At 42.7% G+C, this 25,834-nt stretch overlaps 1 protein-coding gene and 1 long non-coding RNA gene across 7 annotated transcripts in view; one reads left to right on the forward strand and one right to left on the reverse strand.

The window, feature by feature from the left end:
- LOC105730673 (uncharacterized) overlaps positions 1 to 18,841 on the reverse strand; it is a 28,708-nt gene extending 9,867 nt beyond the window's left edge. The window contains exons 1-2 of the long non-coding RNA XR_001110539.3: positions 18,676 to 18,841; positions 2,379 to 2,533 (exon numbers count right to left, since the gene is read on the reverse strand). This is a non-coding gene — a long non-coding RNA (uncharacterized LOC105730673). The remainder of the gene's footprint in view (positions 1 to 2,378; positions 2,534 to 18,675) is intronic.
- A 647-nt stretch (positions 18,842 to 19,488) lies between these two features.
- The window catches only part of LMO7 (LIM domain 7), a 229,263-nt gene continuing 222,917 nt past the window's right edge, over positions 19,489 to 25,834 (forward strand). For all 6 annotated transcript variants that reach the window (XM_064369107.1, XM_012472043.2, XM_064369110.1 and 3 more), the window contains exon 1: positions 19,489 to 19,559. In XM_064369107.1, coding sequence (XP_064225177.1) covers positions 19,491 to 19,559 — 69 coding nt within the window. In that variant the 5' untranslated portion in view covers positions 19,489 to 19,490. The remainder of the gene's footprint in view (positions 19,560 to 25,834) is intronic.

Raw genomic sequence — 25,834 nt, forward strand, 5'->3', positions numbered from 1 at the left:
GATACTGGGAGTAATATCATCCTATCACCCCCTGGAGATTAAAAACAGACACTAGGGAGATGTACACCCACTGCGATGTTAGGAGTAATATCATTCTCTTCCCCACTGGCTATTTGGAACAATATCACGGTTGGGGGGGGCCTACACACTGTGTGATATTGGGAGTAATCTCACCCCGACTTCTGAATATTAGAAACAATATCAGAGTGAGGGTGTACATCCCCAGCAATGTTAGGAGTAATATCATTTTCTCACCCCACCCCTGTTTATTAGAAACACTATCACAGGTGGGGTGTACACCTTCTGTGATATTGGGAGTAATATTTTCTCCCTTCCTGGATATTAGGGGAGGTTTACACCCCCTGCGATATTTGTCAGTTTCTTTTGAGTTTCCTTGAAATGGCTATTTTGAATTCTCTATCTGAAAGGTCACATATCTCTGTCCTTCCAGGATTGGTCCCTGGTGCCTTATTTAGTTTGTTTAGTGAAGTCATGTTTTCCTGGATTCTCTTGATGCTTGTGGATGTTCATTGGTGTCTGAGGATTGAAGAGTTGAGTATTCACTGTAGTCTTCAGGGTCTGTGCTTGTTTTCACCCACCTTTCTTGGAAAGGCTTTCCAGGTATTTGAAGGGACTTGGGTGTTGTCATCTAAGTGTTTGGTCACTGCAACCATATCTGCATTAGCCTAGTAACATGGTGATTCTTGCAGACTCATAGAGGTAACACCTTGGTGGTCTTGAATAAGATCTGGAAGAATTCTCTGGATTACTGAGCAGAGACTCTTGTTCGCTTTCCTTACTCTCTCCCAAACCAATGGCCTTCCCCTGCCTCTCTGTTTTGAGCTGCCTGGAGCTGGGAGAGGGCTAACACAAGAACGCCTGTGGTACTACCACTGGGATTATGCTAGGTCAGAGCAGAAACCAGTACAGCACTGGGCCTTGCTCAAGGCCTGGTGTAACCGCTACCTGGCTACCACCTATGTTTGCTCAAGGCCCTAGGACTCTACAATCAACAGGTGGCAAAGCCAGCCAGGCTTGTGTCCTTCCCTTCATGGTAGTGAGTGCCCCTGGGCAATGGGTCAGTCCAGAGATGTCATTTGGGAACCAGGGCATGGAGTTGGAAATCTTAAAATCTACCTGGTGCTTAATTCAGCTGTGGCTGACCTGACACCCAAACCCCAAGACAAAGTTCTTCCCACACTTTCCTCCTCTTTCCATAAGCAGAGGAGTCTCTCTCTGTGGCCACTCTCACCCCAGGCCTATAGTGAGTACTGCCTGGCTACCCCTGGTGTTCACTGAAGCCCCAGGGTCTCTCCAATCAGCTTGTAGTTGATTGATTGCTGCCAGGCCTGGGACTTACCCTTCAGGGAAGCATGGAAATGGGCTCCTCTATGGCCCAGGTCAGGTCCAGAAATGCTGTCCAAGAGCTAAGGCCTAGAATCAGGGACCTCAAGAACCCTCTTGGTGCTCTGCCCCGCTATGGTTGAGCTGGTACCTAAACTACCCCTTTCACTCTTCCCTCTGTGTTTCTGAAGCAGGAGTCTCTCCTCATCACCACCATGGCAGGGAGTGTGCTGGGTCACTCCTGAAGCCAGCACATCTCAGAGTCTCACTCAAAGCCCATGGTATGTACTACCTGTCTGCTGCTGCTGATTATTCAAGGCCCAAGGGCTTTTTACTTAGCAGGTGATGAATTCTTCCAGGGTCTTTCCTTTCAAGGCAACAGTGTCCTTTCTGGCCCAGCATGCGTCTAGGAATGTCATCTGGGAGCTAGCTTCTCACCTGGGGGCCTCATGACTCTGCCTGGTGAACGATCCTACTGTGGCTGAGCTGGTTTGCAAGTTGTAAGACAAAGTCCTCTACTCTTCCCTTTCCTCTCCTCAAGTAGAAAGGAGTCTTTTTCAGAGCTGTGAGCTACGCTCCCTGGAGGAGGGATGGTGCAAACCCTCCTTTGGCTGCCCTGGTTGATGTTCCCCACTAGGTCATGTGCCCCTCAAGTCCAGACTTTGTTGCCTAGATTGCCTCTCAAGTTTATTTAGGATTCCAGGACAGTTTAGCCTGCAGTGGCAAGGCTTGCCAGAACTCAAGTTCCAGCCATTGGGATGGATGATTTCACTCTGGCTAGGGCTGGTCTAAATGCTCCCTCTGTGGGCATTGGCTGAGTTCTGCCAAGTGTTGCTTTCCACTGTGACAGGGCAGCATGGAGTTTCAATGCAAAGTCCCATAATCACTGTACTCTCCCTCCCCCAAGGACACAGATTCACTGCTGCTGGGGAATAGGGGAAGGATGGTGACAGCAATTCATGACTGTTTTTCCTACCCTCTTCAGTGCCTCTTTCAGTGATTTTAAGTTAAAACAATGTACTGTAATTGCTCACCTGATTTTTGGTACTTACGAAGGTGCCTTTATGTGTAGTTAGTTCTTAAATTTGGTGTTCCTGTGGGGAGGATGGTTGGTGAGGCTTTTAATTTGGTCCTGTGAGGCTTTTAATTTGGCCATCTTCTCCTGATCTCTTGAAAGTGACTTCTATAGCTAAGTTAACCAAATATAGGAGAGAAAGTGTTTACAGCAACTTATTCACATGTATTATATATTCTAGAGTTGACGCCTATGTAGATACTGGGGATTTATTGAGTGTGTTTGACCATTCTTGCATTGCTATAAAGAAACACCTGAGACTGGGTGATTTGTAAGGGAAACAAGTTTAATTGGCTAATAGTTCTGCAGGTTCTACAGCTTCTGCAGCCTCTATAGCAGTGCTTAGAGGCTTCTAGGGAGGCCTCGGGAAGCTTACAATCATGGCAAAATGTGAAGAGGAAGCAGGCACCTCACATGGTGAAAGCAGGAGCAAGGGAGAGAGTGAGGGGGCAGTACTACACAATTTTAAACAACCAGATCTTGCAACAACTCACACTATTGGTGCAAGGACAGCCCCAAGAGGATGGTGCTAAATCATTCATGAGGAATGTTCCCATGATGCAAACAACTCTTGCCAGGCTCCACCTCCAAAGTTGGGAATTACATTTCAACATGAGATTTGGGCAGGGACAAATATCCAAACTATATCACTGAGCAACCAACAAGGTTTTAATATGAAATCCAGTTGTTCTCAAACTTTTTAACATCAGGAGCTCCTTATACTCTAAAAATTACTGAGCAGCCTAGAGAGTTATAGATCTCTATCTCTTAGAAATTAAAATAAATTAATTAGCTGGGCATGGTGGCAGGTGCCTGTAATCCCAGCTACTCGAGAGGCCGAGGCAGGAGAACCACTTGAACCCAGGAGGCGGAGGTTGTAGTGAGCGGAGATTGTGTCATTGCACTCCAGCCTGGGCAATGAGACCAAAGCTCTGTCTCAAACAAAGAAAAAATTAAAATTAATTTTAGGAATATTTGTTCATTTAAAACTAAACTAAAAATAAGCCTATCACATGTTAACATAAATAACATTTTTATAAAAATATTTTCTTAATAAAGTTAGTGAGAAGAGTGGCACTGTTGTATTTTTGCAAAATCTCTTCAATATCTGACTTAAGCAGGACAGCTGTGTTCTCCTATTGATAATAAATAAAGAGTGCTTCCCAGAATTGACAGTTCAAGAAATCAGTGGTGATCTATGTCAAAATGATTTTTGGGATAGTAATTCGAGGACAGGACTATGTCTTTTGTATACCATTTTATCCTCAGAGTCTAATACAGTGCTTAGCACATAGTAATGGCCAGATACTTGGTAGGTGACTAAACTATGCTGCAGTGTGTTGAGAAATGAACAGAAAATGTGGATTCAGAAAGTATAGAAACTTCCTTCATGACACTTGGATGAGAAAAGAAGAGAAATGGGGGTGCAGAATCAGCAGAGGACTTTTTAAAATAATGTTTTCATGTGAGGGAAAAAAACCAATAGAGAGAAATTAAGAAAACGGAAAGAAGTGGAATAATGAGGAACCTAGGGTGGGGTAGGGTAGCAGGGCATTTCAAACTTTAACGAGCATATGACAGTCTAGATCTTATTAAAACGCAAATTCTGATTCAGCTGGTAGGTGAGGCCTGAGATTGTGCATTTCTAACAAGCAGTCAGATAATCTTAAGGCTGTTGGCCCCAAGGTCATACTTAGAGTAGTGATTTTCTACAACCCAGTTGGGGAAGTGATCTTGCACAGGAGAAATACACACCTCTTGCATTGAGTTTGGAGATTCTATCAGATGTAACTTTTTAAGAGAGAAAAATAATTTTCCTAATATCCAATTGCTACCCTTTCCCACTAAGTGGCTGCATTATGAAAAGTTCTTCACTTTGAAACTTCTGGTCCTGGTAATATGGAAATTCAGTGTTCCCACAGTGCTTGATTGAGAACATGATATTGAGATCACGGCATAAAATATAGTGGCTGCACAAAAAAAAGACATTAGGATCTCAAACAATTATGTAAAAGTCATTGCTTCATGAGCAGAGCTCAAACTTTGATGTGAGACCTGGTTTTATTCTTGGCGCTTACTCTGAGTGCTCTTGGGCAAATTAATACCTTAAGCAAGAATATTCTCATGTAGAATTTATATGAGAATTATAAGTGAAGTACATAAAGTCCAGCAGTCACAAATGGTATCTATTATTACCATCATCCTAAGATTACAATAAGCTATGTTGAAAGGTTGTTGCATAAATCATCAGATTCACCTAATTTTCAAAAAAATTTAAATAAGGAGATGGAATGAATAGATTGCATTTTGTTTCCATGCACAGGGGAACCGTGCATATTTCTCCTGTGACTCGGAAATGGTTTAACTTCTAAAAATCCCAAAATAGCTGAAGTTAGCAGACATGCAATTTAGCAAGGATGACTGGAATTTTGATCTTTCCTGTAATAATACTATACTCAAGCACACTGCTCATTAGGAAAACATTTTTATCTGAATCTTTTACTCTTGGGGGCAAAGAATGCTATTTTTCTTTTTGATAACTATGTTTATAAAATCTAAATCACCCTGAGGAATTATTTCAACATCTCAAGTTATTATTACCATTCATGTTTCATTTATAGCTATTTGAATTTTGATGAATTTCAATATGGTGCTAGAGTGAGAGTATACGTTCAAATAAGTTCAATATACGGGTATGGTGTAAAGCTATTTTAATTTCTTATTACAACTGCTATGAAGAAAATTAGGATCCGCCACATTTTCACATTTTATAGTTGGATGTCCTCTGATGTTCTCTTCCAGAGAGCAAAGCTCAGAGCTCTGGAAATTTGAGGCAACTGGTATGTGCTCATGTCTGCATCTGCGTGGGTGGGCTGTGTCTCAGGAACAGAGTCTGCAGCAAAAAAAAAAAAAAAAAAAAAAAAAAAAAAAAAAAAAAAAGGTAATAACAGTTCCTTGAATACTTTTATATTATTACTTTGAAAGAACTAAGGCAGAGCATCTCCATTTGGCTTTTCTTCGGGAACACATGTAGGTGGAAAAGAAGAGGTCAGAAGGAAGGCAAGAAGTAAATATGGCAACTGATATAAAATTTAGTCAACTTTGTAGACTCTCCCCAGGCATTTTCTTGTTGGTTTTTTTTTTTCCCCTTTTTCCATTTAAAATTGTTGTGGGTACTTTGTAGGTTCATATGTGTATGGGGTACATGAGATACCTTGATACAGGCATGGAATGTGTAGTAACCACATCATGGAGAATGGGGTATCCATCCCCTCCCAGGCATTTTCAACTTCAACTTTTATTATCAGTAACCACAAGACTGGAAATTTGTAACTTCCTCTTATCAATTTTGTAATCATTGTTGATCCCTTGCACTGGTAGACTATGCCTTGGCAGGAGAAAATATTGTAACAGCATAAGACATGTTATAGTTTCTAAGGTGCTTTTACATACAACATGGTAAGTGCATGCAGAAACATCAATTGAGCTACTACTCAAAGCCACGTTAGGTTTGTTTGTCTAGTATTATTAAGTCCTGCTGGAATTTGCTTTGAAAATTTTTTTACTCATTCTTTTTCTCAATCTTGTAATTGTCCATAAGTACTACCTTCATAATTAAAATGTTTCTACTCTGATGATGTCTTTAAGTACTTTAAGAATTATAAGTCTAGAGCACCTTTCAAGGGATCAAACCAGAAATGGATGCTTAGGGCGAGGTGTCACGCTGATTTACGACCACTCTCCTAACCTGACATTAGATATATTCAAGGCATCTGGCAGTAAGCGTAGAGCATACTAATGGGTTTTGATTTTCAATAATTTTTTTATGCATAAGATTTTATTATGTTTTATTGTGTTGGCTGAATATATCAGGATACTAATTGAAAGCAGATCTTAAATTTAGTAACTCCTGCTTTTTTTGGTTTAGTATTCAATAACCTTCTCTTAGGCCACTAGGACTTAATGAACAAAATACCTCTTTGGCAAAGAATTTTGCAGGCACAAAATGTTACTATAAAATTATTTTGTTGAAACTAAAATGAAACATTCATTTGACATTGCAGTTATTTTAAAAATGATAATTCTTGCAAACCACTAGAAAAGCAAAAATAATTTTAAGTGTCTCTAAAATTTAAATTAAACTTAAAATATTGTTAGTATTTTCTTGTGTTTGACTTTTTTTGGGACAAGCATTTATTTATTTTGGCATCTCTATTAAACAGTATTATGTATTTTCTAAGGCAGAATCAGAAAGGCCAAAGCATTTTTTTTTTTTTTTTTTGATATAGAATCTTGATCTGTTGCCCAGGGTGGAGTGCAGGTGCGATCTAGGCTCACTGCAACCTCTACCTCCTAGGTTCAAGCGATTCTCGTGTCTCAGCCTCCGGAGTAGCTGGGATTACAGGTGTATGCCACAATGCCAGGCAAATCTTTGTACTTTAGTAGAGATGAGGTTTCTCCATGTCAGCCAGGCTGGTTTGGAACTCATGACCTCAAGTGATCCGCCTGCCTTGGCCTCCCAAAGTGCTGGGATTATAGGTATGAGCCACTGTGCCCAACCAAGCATTAAAAAAAAAAGATTAAATTGGTAATTTATTTTAGGTATCATCAAGTAAAATTTTTCTTTCAAAACAATGAAAACTTTCCTTACTGAAATTTGCCAATTTAGATTTGTTTTTAGGAATGTTATAGGGAGATAAAAATTACTGAAAATCTGACTGTGGTGTAACTAGGAATGAAACTTTGGAAGGTGACGTGATGGGTAATGCTGTTTTCCCCAGCCTTTTCTACTAGTGGGAGAATATAGTCAGTTTGTAACACATAATAAACAGGTGTGGTTTTTTTTTTGATATTCCTAAATATTCAAACTTTTGGAGTTACATCTCCTTTAATTTTCAAATAGAATGCTTTGAATGATCATCCCAGGCTTCCTCCAGTATCTCATGGATTATCCAGGGTGTACATATCTCCAGCCATCTCTCGTTCAATGGTTTGCTTCTGCTGACTTGTCAATTTCTGTTTCAGTCTCCTCATCTATGACAGACAGTGATCCTTCCCGGGGAGCACTTTGCCTCTGGCTGGGCGTTGGCATACTCTCCAAGGTGCCATAAGGCAGAGCTATGTCTCCATCTTGACTGAAGGTTTCCACACTTCAGGAGAACATTAGAATACAGCAATCCCATCACTACGGTAAACCTGTATTTTGAATATAACTATTTCCAAAATCTAAGCAAAAATATTAGACCCTTTGCAGCTTTATCCAGCTTCCTAGCATCTCTGCTCTATGCCAAGATCCACCTGCTCTCATTTGTAGGAGAGAGCACCTTTCATAAATGTTTCATAGGGCCAATTTCCCGTAATTTAAGAATATTTTACTCACTACCTGAAGGACTTGGTTTCACTCTGGAACTTACTAGAAGAACTTCATGTTCAGGGAAACCCCACCTGTATTAGACTGTTTTCGTGCTGCTGATAAAGACATACCAAAGACTGGGACATTTACAAAAGAAAGGAGTTTAATGGACTTATAGTGCCACATGGCTGGGGAGGCCTCACAATCATGGTGGAAGGTGAAAGGTGTGTCTCACATGGTATCAGACAAGAGAAGAGAACTTGTACAGGGAAACTCCTATTTTTAAAACCATCAGATCTCGTGAGACTTACTCACTATCACGAGAACAGCATGAGAAAGACCCACTTCCATGATTCAATTACCTCCCACCAGGTTCCTCCCATAACACATGGAAATTGTAGGAGTTACAATTCAAGATGAGATTTGGGTGGGGACACAGCCAAACCATATCAACACCCTTAGACACAAGGATCCACACAGGATTACGTATTCTAGAATCTGAGTTGTAGAAGTGGTGGGAACAGTGGTGAATATCTATAGCACAAAAATATAGGATGGTGGTCGGTGTGAGAAATGCTGCCTGTGTTGAGGTTTCTCGGCCAGTAGGAAGTAATCATGACCCTTTTAATTCTTCCTGATTTCTTTTGGTCTTCTCTGAGTGCCCTTTGAATAAAACACATTCACACAAGATCTCCCAAGGTCAAACAGTTATTCTCAAGGATTGGACAGTCTGAACACATATTAAAGGACAGAGATATTTCTCTAAGGAAACTATGTCTAGTAAATAAATTCTCTTTTCCACAATAAAGAGATAAAGAGCCTTTTGTATTTATGTAGCATTATTTCAGGCCTTTCTTCTCATATTCTTCTGATTATCTAGACCATGCCCAGAGACCTATCTCTGCAGAAGTCAAATAGAGACTGTGACCGCACTTCCTTAAATAACAGAAGTTGATAGCCCTTTAACCATGTGAAGGTCCAGCAGAAGGTGTGTGTGTGTGTGTGTGTGTGTGTGTGTGTGTGTGTGTGATTCATATTAAAGTCTTAGGCAGGGCTTCCTCTCCAGTTGATTTTCTCAGTAAGCAGAAATGAAGCTGTAGATAGACGTCTTCTCCCTCTATCTAGAGAAAGCCCTAGGGTTATGGATTTTTTTTTTGTAATTTCAGTTACATGAGATTGGAGTAGTTTGGCCTCACTGTTCTGTTTCTGTCCACAGGGGCCAAAGAGTTTAATAGAGTAATGGATAGAACATTCCTAGTCCAAGAGCTTCTGGGAGACTTTGATGATTTACCTTAGAGATCATCTGGTGGTGTTCATGATCCCTGTGAAAATTCTAAACTGATCTTCATGTTCAGGGAAACTCCATTACCTTGTTTCATAGAGAATCTTCTGATGGAGCTGGCTCCAAGGCTTCCTTTTTCTCTCATGATTATTTTCAACACTTGAAGGAGTACCAGACCTGTCTTGGTACACACAAGTTTTAATGGCCATGCTGAAGCTCTGAAGACCAGCCAAAAACTTCATTTCATAGCTTTTTGTAAGGTTTCTTCACACTGTGTAGAGGTGAGGGTGAGATTTGCTTAAGATCACTGTGCTCTTACAATGGAGGCCCAGATTAACAATAATGGTAAACCTAGGAATACAACTTGGGTCTCTTGTCTCCAGGCCAGTCAGTCCTGTGGTCTTTAATCTTTTCCTTAAAAAACATTTTTGAAAATTTTATTGTGATAAACATTAGATCTACTGTATTAGTCTGTTTTCATGCTGCTGACAAAGACACACTGAGGCTGGGAAGAAAAGGAGATTTAATTGGATTTACAGTTCCACATGGCTGGGGAGGCCTCAGAATCATGGTGGGAGATGAAAGGCACCTCTTACATGGTGGCAGCAAAAGAAAATGAGGAAGAACAAAAGCGGAAACGCCTGATAAACCCATCAGATCTCGTGGGACTTATTCACTATGATGAGAATAGCCTGGGAAAGACTATTGATTCATATCAATAGTCTTGATTCATTTACCTCCATGATTCATTTACCTCCCTGTGGGTCCCTCCCACAACATGTGTCAATTCTGGGAGATACAATTCAAGTTGAGATTTGGGTGGGGACACAGCCAAACCATACCATCTACCCTCTTAACATATATATATATATGTTTAAATTTTTTTGAGACAGGGTCTCACTCTGTCACCCAGACTGGAGTGCAATGACACAATCTCAGCTCACTGTGACATCCACCTCCTGGGCTCCAGCCATCCTCTCACCTCAGCCTCCCAAGTAGCTTGGACCACAGTTGCATGGCCCCACAGCCAGCTAATTTTTATATTTTCTATAGAGACCAAGTTTCGCCATGTTGCCCCGGCTGGTCTTGAACTCCCGGGCTCAAGCGATCTGCCCATCTCAGCTTCTCAAAGTGCTGGGATTACAGGCATGAGCCAGTGTACTAGGCCAATATATTTTTCAAGTGTATGATACATTATTGTTGACCATAGATACTATCCTTTCCTTTTTAAAGCTAAAATATTACTGGTATCCACCTAGTAGTCATAGAATACAGGGAAAAAAGGAGTTATTATAAAAATAGGAGTTTAAACTTTTATAGGAAGTATTAATTTCCTATAATATATGGCTTGTTTCCTCTCTGAGTCCAATTTCAGAATGTAAACAAGAATTGCAATTACAATTCTAAAGAACAGGTGGTCCCCAACTTACAATTTTTTATCTTTACGATGATGCAAAAGAGCTACACACTTAGCCAAAACCATACTTAAGAGTATCCATACAGTCAGTCTTTCACTTTCAGTACAGTAGTCAATAAATTACATAAGATATTCAACAACTTATTATAAAATAGGCTTTGTGTTAGATGATTTTGCCCAACTGTAGGCTAATGTATGTGTTCTGAGGATGTTTAAGGAAGCTAGACTAAGCTATAATGTTTGCTAGGTTAAATACTTAACAAAATTTTCTACTTATAATGGGTTTATCAGATGTAACCTATCATAAGTTGACGAGCATCTGTATTAATAATTCAGTGCATACTGTGCTTAAATATTTTTCCCTGCCTTTTTAGCAGAACAGTTTGAACTGAGAGTAAGGTTATGTCTCTTATCAAATAAAGTTAATGAGTGATCAGGTAGAAGTTCTCTACCAAAAGACACACACACACACACACACACACACACACACACACACACACACATATTTTAGGAAAAACTGGACTTAAATATTTTTATCTTTGATTATCCTTACTAAAGATAGCCTTCTAGGGAAAACACAGAGTTTATTTTTTTTCATTTCATGGGCTTCAGGAAGAGAAGTTTAGTAAACACACTCTTTCCTCTTTCCCAGAAGCTGCAATAGTTTATTTTAAAGCTAATTCTAGGGTAAGTCCTTTTGAGCTCATGGCTATCACTTAGAGAATTATAATGTGGCTTTGTAATTCTAGCTAGAATGGAGGACCTTTAAAAAAGGTCTTGGATTTATGTTAAATGATTTAAGTTCAATGATAGGAAACCCCTCTACTTGTTAAAAAAAAAAAACTCAAAAAAACTCTTCAGATCTTTATAGTAGGGAGGAAACAACCAACTGCTTTTCAAATTACAGGGTTGGTCCCATGTTTTGAAAGTTACCATCTCAGCTGATCTCTTAATGAGATGTCTGTGTACATGAGACGAAGGTCGATAAGAACTTGAGGGCTTCTCATCTATCCCTTCTCAGTTAACAGTCCAGTAGCTTCAGAAGACAAATTTAGGACCCTTGCCTTAGTCCACTGGGTGAAGCATTCCTCATCCTAAAGCTGCACTGGAAACTTCCTGAAGGGTTGTCTTCTTTTTAGAGGAGTGTTATGATATGGGATTCACTTTGTTTTTCTCCTTTTGCTTTCTGGTGCGTACATGTTTCCCCTATTATGTTCATTTCTTAATCATTTTCCGTAACATGTTGGCTTCTTTTTTCTCTGGCTTTGATGTCCAAATATAGAATTGAACCTTCTTGTCTGAATACCATGATGTAAGTACTGACAACATACCTTCTTATTACTGACACTGAAGGATGTATTTTTTTGTGGGTAGAAATGGGATAGAGATAGGATAAGTATAATTCTTATTAAATATGCTTTTATCTACCTTCTAGGAGTCTTTCTTTGTGTTAAATAAGCTGTCATATAAGCATGAGAAATACACACATATTCCATATGTTGGTTATTTCTGAACTTAGAAGGGCAGATACTTTTTTGAATCATAACCAATCACAGTACAACATTCAGTTCTTTTATCAGAAGAATTCCTATCGTATGTTTCTTCTTTCAATGATTTCCAGCCAACAGGGCCTCCTCTCTCATAATCTCTGCCCAGGTACCATTCAGCCCCATTCCATCTTCCTTTACAACACAGAGTAGCCTTTTTCTGCCCAATTCATCCTAACTCCTCTCCACCCTACCCTGCCACTTGCTGCAAGAAACTTGGGCCTAAGGTTCACTTTTACTATAGAAAAGCATTTCCTAACAAAGCCAGTTTCTTTACGTAGAATAGTCGTCCTCAACGGGGGTGGGGTGGGGGTGTGTGATTTGCCCCCAGGGGACATTTGGCAGTGTCTGGAAACATTTTTCGTTATCACTTCTACAGGGATATTGCTGGCATCTAGTGGGTAGGGGCCAGGGATCCTGCTAAACATCCTATAATGCACAGGAAAATCCCCATAGCAAAGAATTATCTGACCCGGATTGTCAATTGTCCTTCTGTCGAGAGACCCTGCTGTAAGGAAATTCTTGTATCAGTGGCACTAAGCAAGGATATTTTCTACTCTGCTGTTATCAATGCTTTATTAATTCTGTACATTAAGTTATAAGTTTTACATATACACAGTCCAGTTAATAAACAGTTGTTGAATATTAGATATGTGTCAGGCACCAAGCCAGGCCCTCTTAAATTGCTTAAGGTTCAATGAGGAAAAGAGGCAATATAATACCTCGTGAAAGGGGCTCTGATTGCATAAAGAAGATATGCCTCATCTCGCTCAGGAAGATCTGCTAAGTTTTTTTGAATTCTGAGAAGGAAGAGGCCTGAATTGAACCTGGACGAATAGGTCAGAGAAAGCGAGGCAAAGGGAGGGAGAGAAACACATTTCTGGAAAAGGGAGAAGCACAGGTCAAGATGCGGTTAGAGAAATGGGCAGGAGCAGATCCCGAAGGACACCACTTAATGTGTTGGCCAACGTCAGATGGTTTTTAAAGGCCACTGGGAGCCCTTTAAAGAGGGGTTAATTGGGTCAGGAGTGGGGAGTATGCTGCTGATTTAAGAGTTAGATTTCAAGAAGGTCATACTGTTTCTGAAATCTAGCTGAGAGCTAATGAGAGACTGAACTAAGGTAGTAGAAATAGAATTGACAAGACTGGGAATGGGGTTGGCATTGGGATGAGAGACGAAAAGGTCTTGCATGACTCTCAAATTTTAGGCATGGTACCATTTCCCAAGTCAGGAAAGGAATGAGGAGACTGAAGGTTGTGGGATGACGTAGAAAGTCAAATTTGGACACACAGTCATTGCTCAGGATTTGGGGGAATTGGTTCTAGGACTCCTGTTCATACCAAAACCCCACAGATTCAAGTCCTTTATATAAAATGATACAGTATTTGCATAAAACCTACATAGTCCTCCCATATACTTTAAATCATCTTTAGATTACTTATAATATCTAATCCAATGTAAACACTATGTAAACAGTTGTTATACTGTATTTTTTAACATTTGTGTTATTTTTAATTGCATTGTTATTTTTTATTGTTTCTCTCACTCTCTACCCTCTAGATCCACAGTTGGTTGAATCTGCAGGGGTAGAACCTGCACATATGGAAAGCCAATTGTATTTCTGTGTCATACAGATTTTCTCATTTATAAAGGTAATATACATATCTTTTGCAAAAACACTTGGAAAAGAGAGAGAAGCACAAAATCTCCACTTGGAAATAGCCACTGTTGGTGGCTGGGCACAGTGGTTCATTCCTGTAATCCCAGCACTTTGGTTAAATTGAGGCAGGCGAATTGCCGGAATTCAGGAGTTCAAAATCAGCCTGGGTAACATGATGAAACACTGTCTCTACAAAAAATACAAAACTTAGCCAGGTGTGGTGGCATGTGCCTGTAGTTCCAGCTACTCAGGAGGCTGAGGTGGGAGGATCGCTTGAGCTCAGGAGGCAGAGGTTGCAGTGAGCGCCATTGCATTCCAGCCTGGGTGATAGAGTGAGACCCTGTCTCAAAAAACAAAATAAAACAAAACAAACTAAAAAGAAATAGCCACTGTTAAAAGTTCAGTGATGTTTTTCTCAAATTCTTCTATGTGGCCAAAATTATACCTTTAAAAAATACAAACCCAAACAAAGGTGCTTTATACACTGCCTTTTTTCACTTTGCAATATATTTTAACTCTTTCCCTGTGCCACTGAATGTCCTTTTACATTTTTTTCTTTTCTGTTCTTTTTTTTTGAGACAGAATCTCTCTCTGTTGCTCAGGCTGGAGGGCAGTGGTGCGATCTTGGCTCACTGTAATCTCTGCTTCCTGGGTTCAAGCAATTCTCATGCCTCAGTCTGCCAAGTGGCTGGGATTACAGGCATGCATCACTATGTCCAGCTAATTTTTGTATTTTTATTAGAGATGGATTTTCACCATGTTGCCCAGGCTTGTCTTGAACTGCTGAGCTTGAGCAATCCACCCACCTTGGCCTTCCAAAGTGCTGGGATTACAGGTATGAGCCACCGTGCCGGCCTCCCTTTACATTCTTAATGACTGCACAATATCTCACTCTATGGAGGAGCCATCATTTACTCCACTATCTCTATTGTTGGGGCTTTTGGTAGCTTTGGGATTCTCATTCCTTTTTTTTTTTTGAATACAGAGTCTCCTTCTATAGCCAGGCTGAAGTGCAGTGGTGCGATCTTGGTTCACTGCAAACTCTCACTCCCTGGTTCAAGCAATTCTCCTGCTTCAGCCTCCCGAGTAGCTGGATTATAGGCATGTGCCACCACGTCTGGCTAACTTTTGTATTTTTAGTAGAGCTGGGGTTTCACCATGTTGGCCAGGATCATCTTGATCTCCTGATCTCGTGATCTACCCACCTCGGCCTACCAAAGTGCTGGGATTACAGGAATGCGCCACTGCGCCCGGCCGGGGTTCTCATTCTTAACAAGTCATGCTTAACGCCATCACAAGTTGAGTCTTCAGAAGCTGACAGAAATGGCATTGGTAGTGTAAGATATTAACTAGGGCTGGATCCCTGTGAAGGGAAGAGGGAAGGAGCAGGGATGGGTGAGGGAGAAGGTGAACTGTGGTACAGTCCTGTGGCCTCAGCTGACCCCAGTGTTATCTCATTGGGTGGAAATGGCTGGGTTTTTATAATCTTAAGCCATTCATTGACCAGATGAGGGCTGCCCTGGGAGGGGAAGGACCTCAGGTGAGGCTGCACTCTGCAGCTGAGGCCAACCCTGAAGGGGCTGATAGCTGGGGGTATCTGTTGACCACACCCTCCATTGCTGGGTAGTAAGTCCTGTGAAGCAAATCCTCCTATGAAGCTCCTATGGGGCATCTCTGTGCCCACTGCCATCACTCATTCTGTGCATATATGTTGGCGCAGGTCCTTGGTATAAATTCCAAGAAGTGGAATTGCTGAGACAGAGCATGGGTATTTGAAAATCTTTTTATATTTACTGCCAAGTGATCTTCCAGAAAGATTGTACCCCTTTCTCCCATCAAGAGTTCATCACTAATGCATACATACAATTGTACTGCTTTATATTTTTAAATATTGAAAAGTACCTCAATTCCTTTGGAAAATAAATACAAATTTTGATGTTTTATTGTTGTGAATTTCATTTCAAACTCCGAAGGCAGGTATGGTACCTTTCTCTATAGAGCTTTCTCTATAGAGCTCTATAAATCTTTCCAGAAGGGTAAAACACTCTAATGACTGATATTAGGAGGCTAAGAATTATATCTGGGTCTTCTGAGTTGGAAACTTTCAACATTAAAGAGGCCAAGCAGTGATTGGTGCCTAAGCTGACTTGAAACAGGATTTGCAAAACCCTATAGCCTTTTCTTATAATTATTTGAACAAGTACGTGAAATACCCACTTTTTAGGAAAAATCTGACACATTGTTGGAAAAAGAGACCAAAGGGAAATAATCTTCAACCTTCGTTTATTGAGTGTCTATGCTAAGCAATACCTTGGGCTTTTATATCCACCATCATATTTAATTCTCATAACAATCCTTTGAAGTATTATCACATTATTCAGATGCAGAAACTGAAGCTTAGTGATTCTGGTAGTTTGCTAATGTAAGGCATTCAGATCCCCAATCCTGTGCGCTTCTTAACATTCTGGGCTGCTGCCCCCAAAGCTAGTTACACAGCAGCGGCTTTGAATGTGTAATGTATATAACTCTAGTAATAATAACCCTCAAGAAGCTTGCAGAATGTCCTACTGGACTGAATAGTGCATAGGATTCAGTGTCTAGAATTTTAAAATGTTGTATCACTTATAATATCTAGCACATATGAAGTATTCACCAATTACTTAAAAGTTTTTTTGTTTTTTGAAATGGAGTCTTGCTCTGTTGCCAGGCTGGAGTGCAGTGGCGCAATCTTGGCTCGCTGAAACCTCCTCCCAGGTTCAAGCGATTCTCCTGCCTCAGTCTCCTGACTAGCTGGGACTATAGGCATGTGCCACCATACCTGGCTAATTTTTGTATTTTTAATAAAGACGGGGTTTCACCATATTGGCTAGGATGGTCTCAATCTCTTGACCTTGTGATCCACCCACCTCAGCCTCCCAAAGTGTTGGGATTATAGGGGTGAGCTACCTCATCCATCCTTTTTTTTTTAGATGGAGTCTTGCTCTGTTGCCCAGGCTGGAGTGCAGTGGCACGGTCTCAGCTTACTGCAACCTCCAACTTCCCTGGTTCAAGCGATTTTCCTGCCTCAGCCTCCCGAGTAGCTGGGACTACAGGCATGTGCCACCATATTCGGCTAATTTTGGTACTTTCAATGGAGATGGGGTTTCACCATTTTGGCCAGACTGGTCTCGAACTCCTGACCTCATGATCCACCTGCCTTGGCCTTCCAAAGCGCTGGGATTACAGGCATCAGCCACCACACCCCGCCACACTTAAAAGTTTTTTGAATAGCCAATGAGAGAGAAATATCTTCCCAGTTTCTTTCATTATTCCATTTTCTTTTGGGGTTTGGTCTGATCATACTGAAGCCAAGAGGCAAATAGGTGGTCCAGTCAGTGACTTCCATTTCAGCAGGAACAGTCGTATTCCTAAAGCTTGTCAGCTTTTCTAAACAGAGCCACAGACTATAGACAGTGCCAATAAAAAGTGGTTGAACAAAAATGAACCTAACAAACAAAAACCACCACTCCAATCTGGAAGAATGTGGGTGGTGAACTGTTTACTCAGAAGAGATAGATAGGTTCCAATCCAGTCTTTAGAGCTAACTTCCAGAGGGCAGGAAGTAGAGAGAGAAGAGAAATATGTTGAAGACACCACAAAGAAGCCTACGATAAATCCAGAAGACAGTCGGGTTTTTTCAACAAGGCAATGTCATTTCAAGAAAAAGGGGAAGTGGGGAGGAGGAGGAGTCTCTTCTGGGTGAAAAAAGATGTATTCAAATAAACTTGGTGGTCATGGACTGAATCCTGGTCTGAGTAAGTCAGCTGTAAAAGACATTTTTGGGTCAGTTGGAAGAATGTGGTATGAGTTGATAATTATTGTTAGTTTTAGGTGTGAAAATAGTATTATGGTTATATAGGAAAGCATCCTTTTAAAAATGATATGTATATTGTACCATTTAGGGGTGTTTGTCTTTACTTTAAAACTGACCACCAGGTGTGATGGCTTAGCACTTTCGGAGGCCAAGGCAGGAGGACTGCTTGAGGCCAAAGTTAAAGACCAACCTGGACAACACAGCGAGACTCTTCTCTCTAGAAAAAAATACAGAAATTAGCTGGGTGTGGTATCACTTGCCTGTAGCCCCAGCTACTTGTGAGGTTGAGGCAGGAGGATTGCTTGAGCCCAGGAGTTCAAGGTCACAGCGAGCTATGATGGCGCCACTGCACTCCAGCCTAGGCAACAGAGCTATCTCTTAAAAAACAAGCAAGTAAATAAAATTTAAAAAATTAAAAAATAAAACCCTCCAGCAGAAAAGGTGATGAATTAAATAAGGCAAAATGTAAACACTTGTTAAATACAGACCCTAGGTTTTAGATAGCACTTATTCTACTAGCCTCTGCTCTATATCTGATGTTTTTCTTCATAAAAAGTAAACAACCAGAAAAATAAGAACAGGGTTTGCTTTCGTTTCAGCAGAGTAAGAACCGGTCTTTATTTTCCTCCAAAGATAGAGCCATCAACCTGTGGCCTGGACAGTGCCTCAGGAGCGTGGAGTGAGGGCCCGTGGAGCGTAGACAGAGGAGCAGGCTCCTTTTTGCACACCTGATTTGAGCACAAGCCGACCCGTGCGCCTCCCGCCCGACGGCCCTACACACCTACCCAGGGCCGCTGTGGATACCAAATAACGTGCCACCTCGCTGTCCCCTGAATGTCCTCAAACCACGAAGGGTGGGAGTTTTGACGCTCAGCGCGAGGGCGGTCACAGGGCCCGGACTGGGCTAAGCGGGCGGGAAGTGGGGAATGCAAGGTTTCCTGCCGCTCCCTCGAACCCTCGGCGTCGAGCCGGGGTGGAGGGGCGGGGACCCTCCTTCCACCACCACACCCACCTGGAAGCCGGGCGGAGCGGGGCAGGACTCCGCGGAAACGGCCGCACGTGCCAAGGCCACGACTCGACTCTGTCGCTGGGAGGGTCGGGCGACCGCAAGGGGCGGGGAGCGTGGGAGGGGACGGCGCGCACCTGGCGGCAGGGCCGGATCGCGGAGGGAGAGCGCGGAGAGAGCTCGGCGGGCCGGGCGGCAGGTGAGGGCCGTGGGCCGCGCTCCCCCGCGGGGGTTGTTTCTTGGCCGGGAAAGGTACAATTGTGCGCTGCTATTCCTGGTATGTCAGGCGGGCCGGGCGGCCGCGAGTCGGGAGGGCGCAGCTCTCAGGGGCCCGGGAGAGGGAGGGCGGGCCGGCGGCCGGAGGGGCGGGTGCGGGAAGGATGCGAGCGCGGCGGCGCATCCCCCTCGGGGCTGAGCCGCGAGCCGGGCGGGCGGCGCGGGAACCCGAGCCTGGCGGACGGTGGCCAGACAGTCCGACCGCAGAGGCGGCCGCGGCAGGGAGCCCCGGGGAGCAGCGGGAGGGGCGGACGGAAGCGGCGACTCCGCGGGCCCCTGGCGGGCGGCGGGGCGGGGGGGGGCCGGGGCGGGGCCACCGCGGGGAGGACGACAGCGGAGCTGCGACTTTTGAAGTCCAAACTGTCGTCGGGGCCGGAGCCGCGCACTGCCTCTGGGCGGCCGCTTCGCCTCCCGCGTCCTGCCAGGCTGCCCGGGTCCCCGCGGACCTTGGGTCGCTTTCAGGAGTTTAGGGAACGCCAGGTCTTCACGTTCTTTTAAGTTCGAGACCTTAACTAACTGCAGAACGCAACAAAGGGAACGAGAGCCCGGGCGTCCTCGCAGCCGGAGACTGGCGGCGGCCCACGAACCCTCCCCGCCAGTGGGGCCCAGACGCGCAGGGACAACCCCGCCCCTCCAGGCACCCACTGAGTCTCTCTCCCCCTCCCTTGTCCTAGCCATGGAAGGGCTGGAGGAGGCGGAGGCCGACTGCTCCGTGGCGTTCGCCGAGGCTCAGAGATGGGTGGAGGTGAGTGCCTTTCACTGCTCTCCCCTCCGCAGGTGTTGGCTGTCTCGGGGCGGTGGTCGCTACGTGACTGCAGCCCCGGACACTCTGCACTTTAGCCTCCTTGGGTGACCCAGCCGGCGCGAAGAAGCTGCTTTGCTTGTGCACTTTTGGGGACTCTGCGGGTTCTGCCTCTCCTGCCTCTTAATGTCCCGCTTTGATTAGCGCTGCCTAACCCCCGGCCCCCGACGTTGTCACTGGCTTCCTAGGGCAGAGGTGAGCGCTCGCCCGCCGGGTGCCGGCCCTGCACGTCCGGGAGGAGCAGCGCAGGTCGGCCCTGGCTCGCCCGGGGCGTCTCTCTGCAGGGCACAGCCCAGAGCGCGTGGTGCAGAGCTGGGCCAGGGCACTCGCGTGCATTCCCTCGGGGTGCCTAGAAGTGGGGATGCTCGACCTATAGCTGAGAAGCCAGTGTATTCAGTGTGGAGGGGGAGCGGAAAAGAAGGGTGGGTGGGAGGGCAGGTGGAGGTAGTAACACACCGGAGGAGCACCTGGAAGGATGATTTCTCTGCAGCCGCATCCAAGCCCCAGGGGGTAGGGGCCAGGCCTTGTGCTGCTTCATTTTCAGCTTTGATGAGACTGAGATCCTAGGGTCACTCATTGAGAGTTGTTATCCTTCCAGCTGTGCCTCACAGACAAAATCTTCCATTCCCTTCTTTCCCCCTGAAAAAGAGCGGGTCTCTCTATCCACGCCTTGGGGCTACATTTATCTGTAGAAGGTTAACATCAGGACTTCTAGCCGTTATTCTACTGGACGAAAAGATGACTTTTAAAACGAGGCAAAAGTCTTCGAAGCAGATGTGAATCAGGAACAACTGTTGAAAATTGTGGCATGCACCAGCATTGCAGTCATTTAGGAGTTATTGATGCCACGTGCTGGTTTAATCAACGTATTTAAAACGTCAAATTAGTCTTACAGATTATTCCACGGAAAAAAACAGGTTTACGAATTCCAAGGCGAACAATACTTGAAAATAATTTATTTTTCCTTAAAGAAATACATATATGTGTATGGAAAGAAAGAATAAACTTTCAGTGTTACATTTCTTACACTAAATAAAGGAATGTGAAATGTGAGTAGTATTACCCACAGGACAGTTGGGAGGTCTAAGGAATGAGCTTTTAGTGTCTTTTTAGATGGAAACTTTGAGCTGGTCTGAAGGTGACTTAGATGTAAAGGGAGGGCATGGGAAGCTGGGAGACGAATAATCACGGTATTTTGAATTGAAATGAGAGTGGAAAAATTTCAGCAATATAGTTAAGAGAAATAACTTCCCTCATTCGTAAACTTTGAAAAGCCAAGACTTCCAACTGTAATTTTCCATTAGCAGTGTGTGTTCTGCATAATTTTAGAAAACAAACATTTTGTGTTTGAGTGTTGGGAATTGAGGGAGGGAGAAGGGGAGACGTGGGGACATGTTTTGGTCATACATGGCTTCTGCGTGGAGTTTGCATCTGCATGCTTTGTATTTGTTTCAGGAAACGTGAATACGAATGATTCCACACCCTTTCCTTTTTTTAGTATGCAGATTTTGGAAAACTAAGAATTCCTTTTTTGTCCCTGCTTGGTCATAATTATGTAGGGTTTCTCCAAGAAATTTGTGTATAATGAACTAGGGAAAAGTGTATTGTGATAAAAGATATCATTAGGCATTGTACATATGGCCTCTTTTCACTCTCATCGCAGTCTATGTAAAGGTGTTTATCAGCAATGATTTGGCACCTCTATAATTTACTTTGTTCACCATTAGCAGAAAGCTGGATCTTCCTAAAGGTACTGTCATATCCTTTTTTTTTTTTTTTTTTGAGACGGAGTTTTGCTCTTGTTACCCAGGCTGGAATACAATGGTGCAATCTCAGCTCACGCAACCTCCACCTCCTGAGTTCAAGCGATTTTCCTGCCTCAGCCTCCCAAGTAGCTGGGATTACAGGCGTGCGACACCATGCCCAGCTAATTTTTTTTTTCTTTTTTTGTATTTTTAGTAGAGACGGGGTTTCACCATGTTGACCAGGATGGTCTCGATCTCTTGATCTAGTGATCCACCCGCCTCGGCCTCTCAAAGTGCTGGGATTATAGGCGTGAGCCACACGCCTGGCCTGTCATATCCTTTTAATATAGTTAATGAAATTAAAATTAAGCAATTTTTTTCATGCCACATGGAGCAAGGCAGTATGTTTGCCTTCATTGTGTGTATGTGAGGAATTTACATGTTCACATAGTTTTAGTATACTCTGGGCATGTGAAATGACCACAGCATGCTCACTGTTGGGGCTATTTTGTTTCTCCAGCCAGTGTCCACATTTATCTGTCTTGTCAGCTTTGCCTTTGCCACCAAAGCACATATTTTAAAATATTGTTCTTGCCAAAAGAAGCAGAATGAATGACTCTGTCATCACCACAACCTCTTTAAGAACCCCTAATTTGAAGATGAAAGCTTGATTCCAATGTGTATTTGTATTCTTTTTCCTGCTTGCTAATATTCTTGCTTCATTTTGCCCTATTCCTTTACACATTACTGAAATATAGAAGGGTTTTTAAATGTACATACTGTATGTGTATGCACATATATACATATGTATTATATAGATTCTATATGTATTAGATGTAATCTGTTACTTGTATTCTCGCTGCAGCTTTGAATACCCCAAAGTCACTAACTCCAATAACCTTGTAAAATTTTGAATGATGACTGGACTCCATTTCAGCATCTTCTTGCCATTTCAGTTTTCTGTCTTTGATTTAAATAGCTAATGTGTAATTCTCATAACCAAATTTTAAGTTTATTTTTTAGAGTGGAGGAGATTGAGGTAAGAGCTAGTGGTTGTTATTCTGCCAATTATTAGCATTTTACGAATCTTGTTTTTATTAATTTCGAATTGTATTTATATACTTGAGTATATATACAAACTGGCTTGTCTTCTGGTGCTAATTTTGCAATTCAAAGCAAATGTAGGAGTGCTACCCTTTAAGATAACATAATGATATTGGATTATTATGTGGTTGGAAAGCCTGTTTGGAACATTAATAATGTATCAGGGCTGGTTCATGATTAAACACCAGTTTAAAACCAAGTACTCTAATGGTTTGAAGGCAAAGGCAGAGGGGAAGCTTGATTCTAGCAAGGCTACCTAGTGGGTGATGAAGTGGTAGAAAATATAGCCGGGACTCTAATTTTAGGCTTCTTCTGCAGTACCTTTTAATTTTCTCTGCTGAATAGTTGCCTTTGTCTCTCTGTTTGGGGTCACCTGAAAGCCTTGACAAAATACTAATGAGACTGAAACTAAGGTATGTAGCACTTTGCACTGATAGGTCACAGTTTTCTAGTCTGCAAGTTAATGTTGCTATTTAGGTTGAGGTTCAAATACAAGAGTAATTTTTATGGCTGGAGCAGAACAGGATAACTTAATTTACCACCCTCCTTCTCACCTGCCCTTCCTGTTATCTTTGGATTGGATTTTTTCAGTATTGCTGTTACCCTGTAAGGGATGCCAACCTGAGCTCATCGCCAAGTCTGGCACTAGAATATGAATCCTTCCTCACTTCTAATTGGTCTGTTTCTCTACCTGCCCCAATTTTTATCCTTCACACATGTGCTGTTCATCACCTTTTAACTGTTTTGCCTTTGGTGCTAATGGAAGTATTTTTGGTAATTATGTACAGTTTCAATCAACAGATATTAAAACATTATGATAAATATGTTAAAAATTATAGTGTTACACAGCAATTCTTATTCTAGCTGCTGGAACTAAAATCATTTTTAAAGTGTTTCATGTTAAGGAATTGCACTCTGGATCTTCCATTGATATTAGTGAAATTCTTCTAAATGGTTTCCCTCTTTCTTCATAAATATCCCTTCTACTAGCGGCTGTCAGTCTGGTCTGGTTTGAAAAAGTTTGCCTGCAGTACATGAATCTTCATTGTACACCAGCATTGTCAAGAGGCTAAATGCAGGTCTTACGCATTTGTACTATTGTCTTTGAAATGTATGTAGAGTGACAAAGACATTCATTTGAAAATGTTACTGAGTTCATGGAAGCATTTTTTGGTAATCACGTATAATTTCCATCAACAGATTAAAGACATTGTGATTAATATTTGTTTAAAAATTGTAGGGTTAGAAAGCAATTCTTACTTTAGTTGTTGTAGCTAAAATCATTTTTCTCAAAATATAAACCTGATTTTGTTAATTCCTTGATTTCTGAGAGTCATAAAAAGATTTTAAAGTCCACAACCCTTAGTGTAGCCTTCATGGCCCTTTATAATCTGGTTCCTGCCTATCAATCTAATCTTGATTTTCAATCAATTTCTCCATAACTACTTGTGTGGCTACCAGATAGCATAGCAATTAAGGGTGCAGTTCTGAAGTCAAATCATCGTTCAAGTGTGGACTCTGCTATCTGAATCCTGTAGGTCTTTTTTCCTCTTAATCTCCCCTGGTGGTTGTGCCAGTTAAGTGGATGCTGATGGTAGAGCCACAGGTGCTCCCTAATCCATTGCTTGTGTTTCTCCTTGCACGGAATGCAGTTTTGTCACCTCCATGTTTTTGTATGGATGGAATACCTGTTACTCCTTGTTGACCTAGTAAACGCCTCTTCTTTCTTCCATACTTGGGCTAAAATCAATCTTTATGTGAAGGTTTCCGGAAATCACCAAACCTCCAGCCCCAGCCATTCCTTTCTCCCCTGTCTTACTCACATAAATCTCTCTTTTTGCATTGTGCGGTATAGTTCTATTTGTTTTTCTGTATTAGTCTATGAGCTGACTGAGGGCAGGAATCGTATCTTATTTATTTCTTGACTGCTTGGCCTGGTGCCTGGTGAATGCTTGTTGAATGAAAGTGCAAATAAAGTTACAGCTTTAACAACATTAAAAAATAGGGTTTTTAGCCGGGCGCGGTGGCTCACGCCTGTAATCCCAGTACTTTGGGAGGCTGAGGCAGGTGGATCATGAGGTCAGGAGTTTGAGACTAGCCTGGCCAATATGGTGAAACTCCGTCTCTACTAATAATACAAAAAAGTCAGCTGTGGGTGATGGGGCAAGCCTGTAGTCCCAGTTACTCGGGAGGCTGAGGCAGAAGAATCACTTGAACCTGGGAAGCGGAGGTTGCAGTGAGCTGAGATCTCGCCACTGCACTCCAGCCTGGGTGACAAAGCGAGAATCCGTCTCAAAAAAAAATAGGTTTTAAGGAGCAGAACTCATTCTCTTTCCAGTGGAAACTTGCTTCAGTGTGCTAAGCTTTATTGGTTACAGTTGTTTGGTTGCGACCTGCTGCAGGATGTGTCTCCATCTGCCAGTGTGTACTTGTCTATTTACTTAGCATTTCCTCTTCTGCTCAACCCTGTTCCTGAGTCACCTTACTCTACTCCTGCCCTCCACTTGATGATTTCCCTCATGGGAACTTACATTTAGTCATCTCAAAAACACCTACTATGTGCCTACTGTGTGCCAGACACTTGCTGGGCTTATGGATTTAGTCACCAAATTCTTAGCCCTTACCTGGACCTTCAAAGAGAGGCAGCTCCCATGAGAAGCAGATTTGCAGACAGACCCAGCAGTGCTGTCAGATAGTGAAGTTTATCTAGTGCATGTGATGGCATTGATGAGGCAGCCTGAGTCTTCCTGGAGAGTCAGGTCAAGCGCACAGAGAAGGCAGCATTTGAGCCGAGGCTGCAGTGGGGCTGACCCATTTGTCCACTAGGCTGGGGCATTTTGGCCTGTTTTAACTTGTCATGTGTGAAATCTTAAAGTTGCATACAGCATAGCTTCCAGGAGTTGCTGAGAGTACTTTTGCTGAAGTACCTTACTGAGGTCATGTTTTACCTGCAGTGAAATGCACTGAGTTTAAGTATACCGTATAGGAGTTTTGTCAGACCTATATGCTAAGTCGCCAGTACCCAGTCGAGATACAGAACACATTCTGTTTTTTTTTTTGAGATGGAGTCTCTCTCTGTCACCTGGCTGGAGTGCAGTGGCGTGATCTCGGTTTACTGCAACTTCTGCCTCCCAGGTTCAAGCGACACTCCTGCCTCAGGCTCCTGAGTAGTCGGGCCTACAGGTGCGTGCCATCACACCCAGCTCATTTTTGTATTTTTAGTAGAGACGGGGTTTCACTATGTTGGCCATGATGGTCTTGATCTCTTGACCTCGTGATCTGCTCCCCTCGGCCTCCCAAAGTGCTGGGATTACAGGTTTGAGCCACCATGCCCGGCCAAAGATACGGAGCACTTTTTATCACTCAAGA

The sequence above is a fragment of the Aotus nancymaae genome, unplaced genomic scaffold (assembly GCF_030222135.1).
Source record: "Aotus nancymaae isolate 86718 unplaced genomic scaffold, 86718_ANA_hifiasm-v0.15.2.pri h1tg000088l, whole genome shotgun sequence".
NCBI classification, from domain to species: domain Eukaryota; kingdom Metazoa; phylum Chordata; class Mammalia; order Primates; family Aotidae; genus Aotus; species Aotus nancymaae.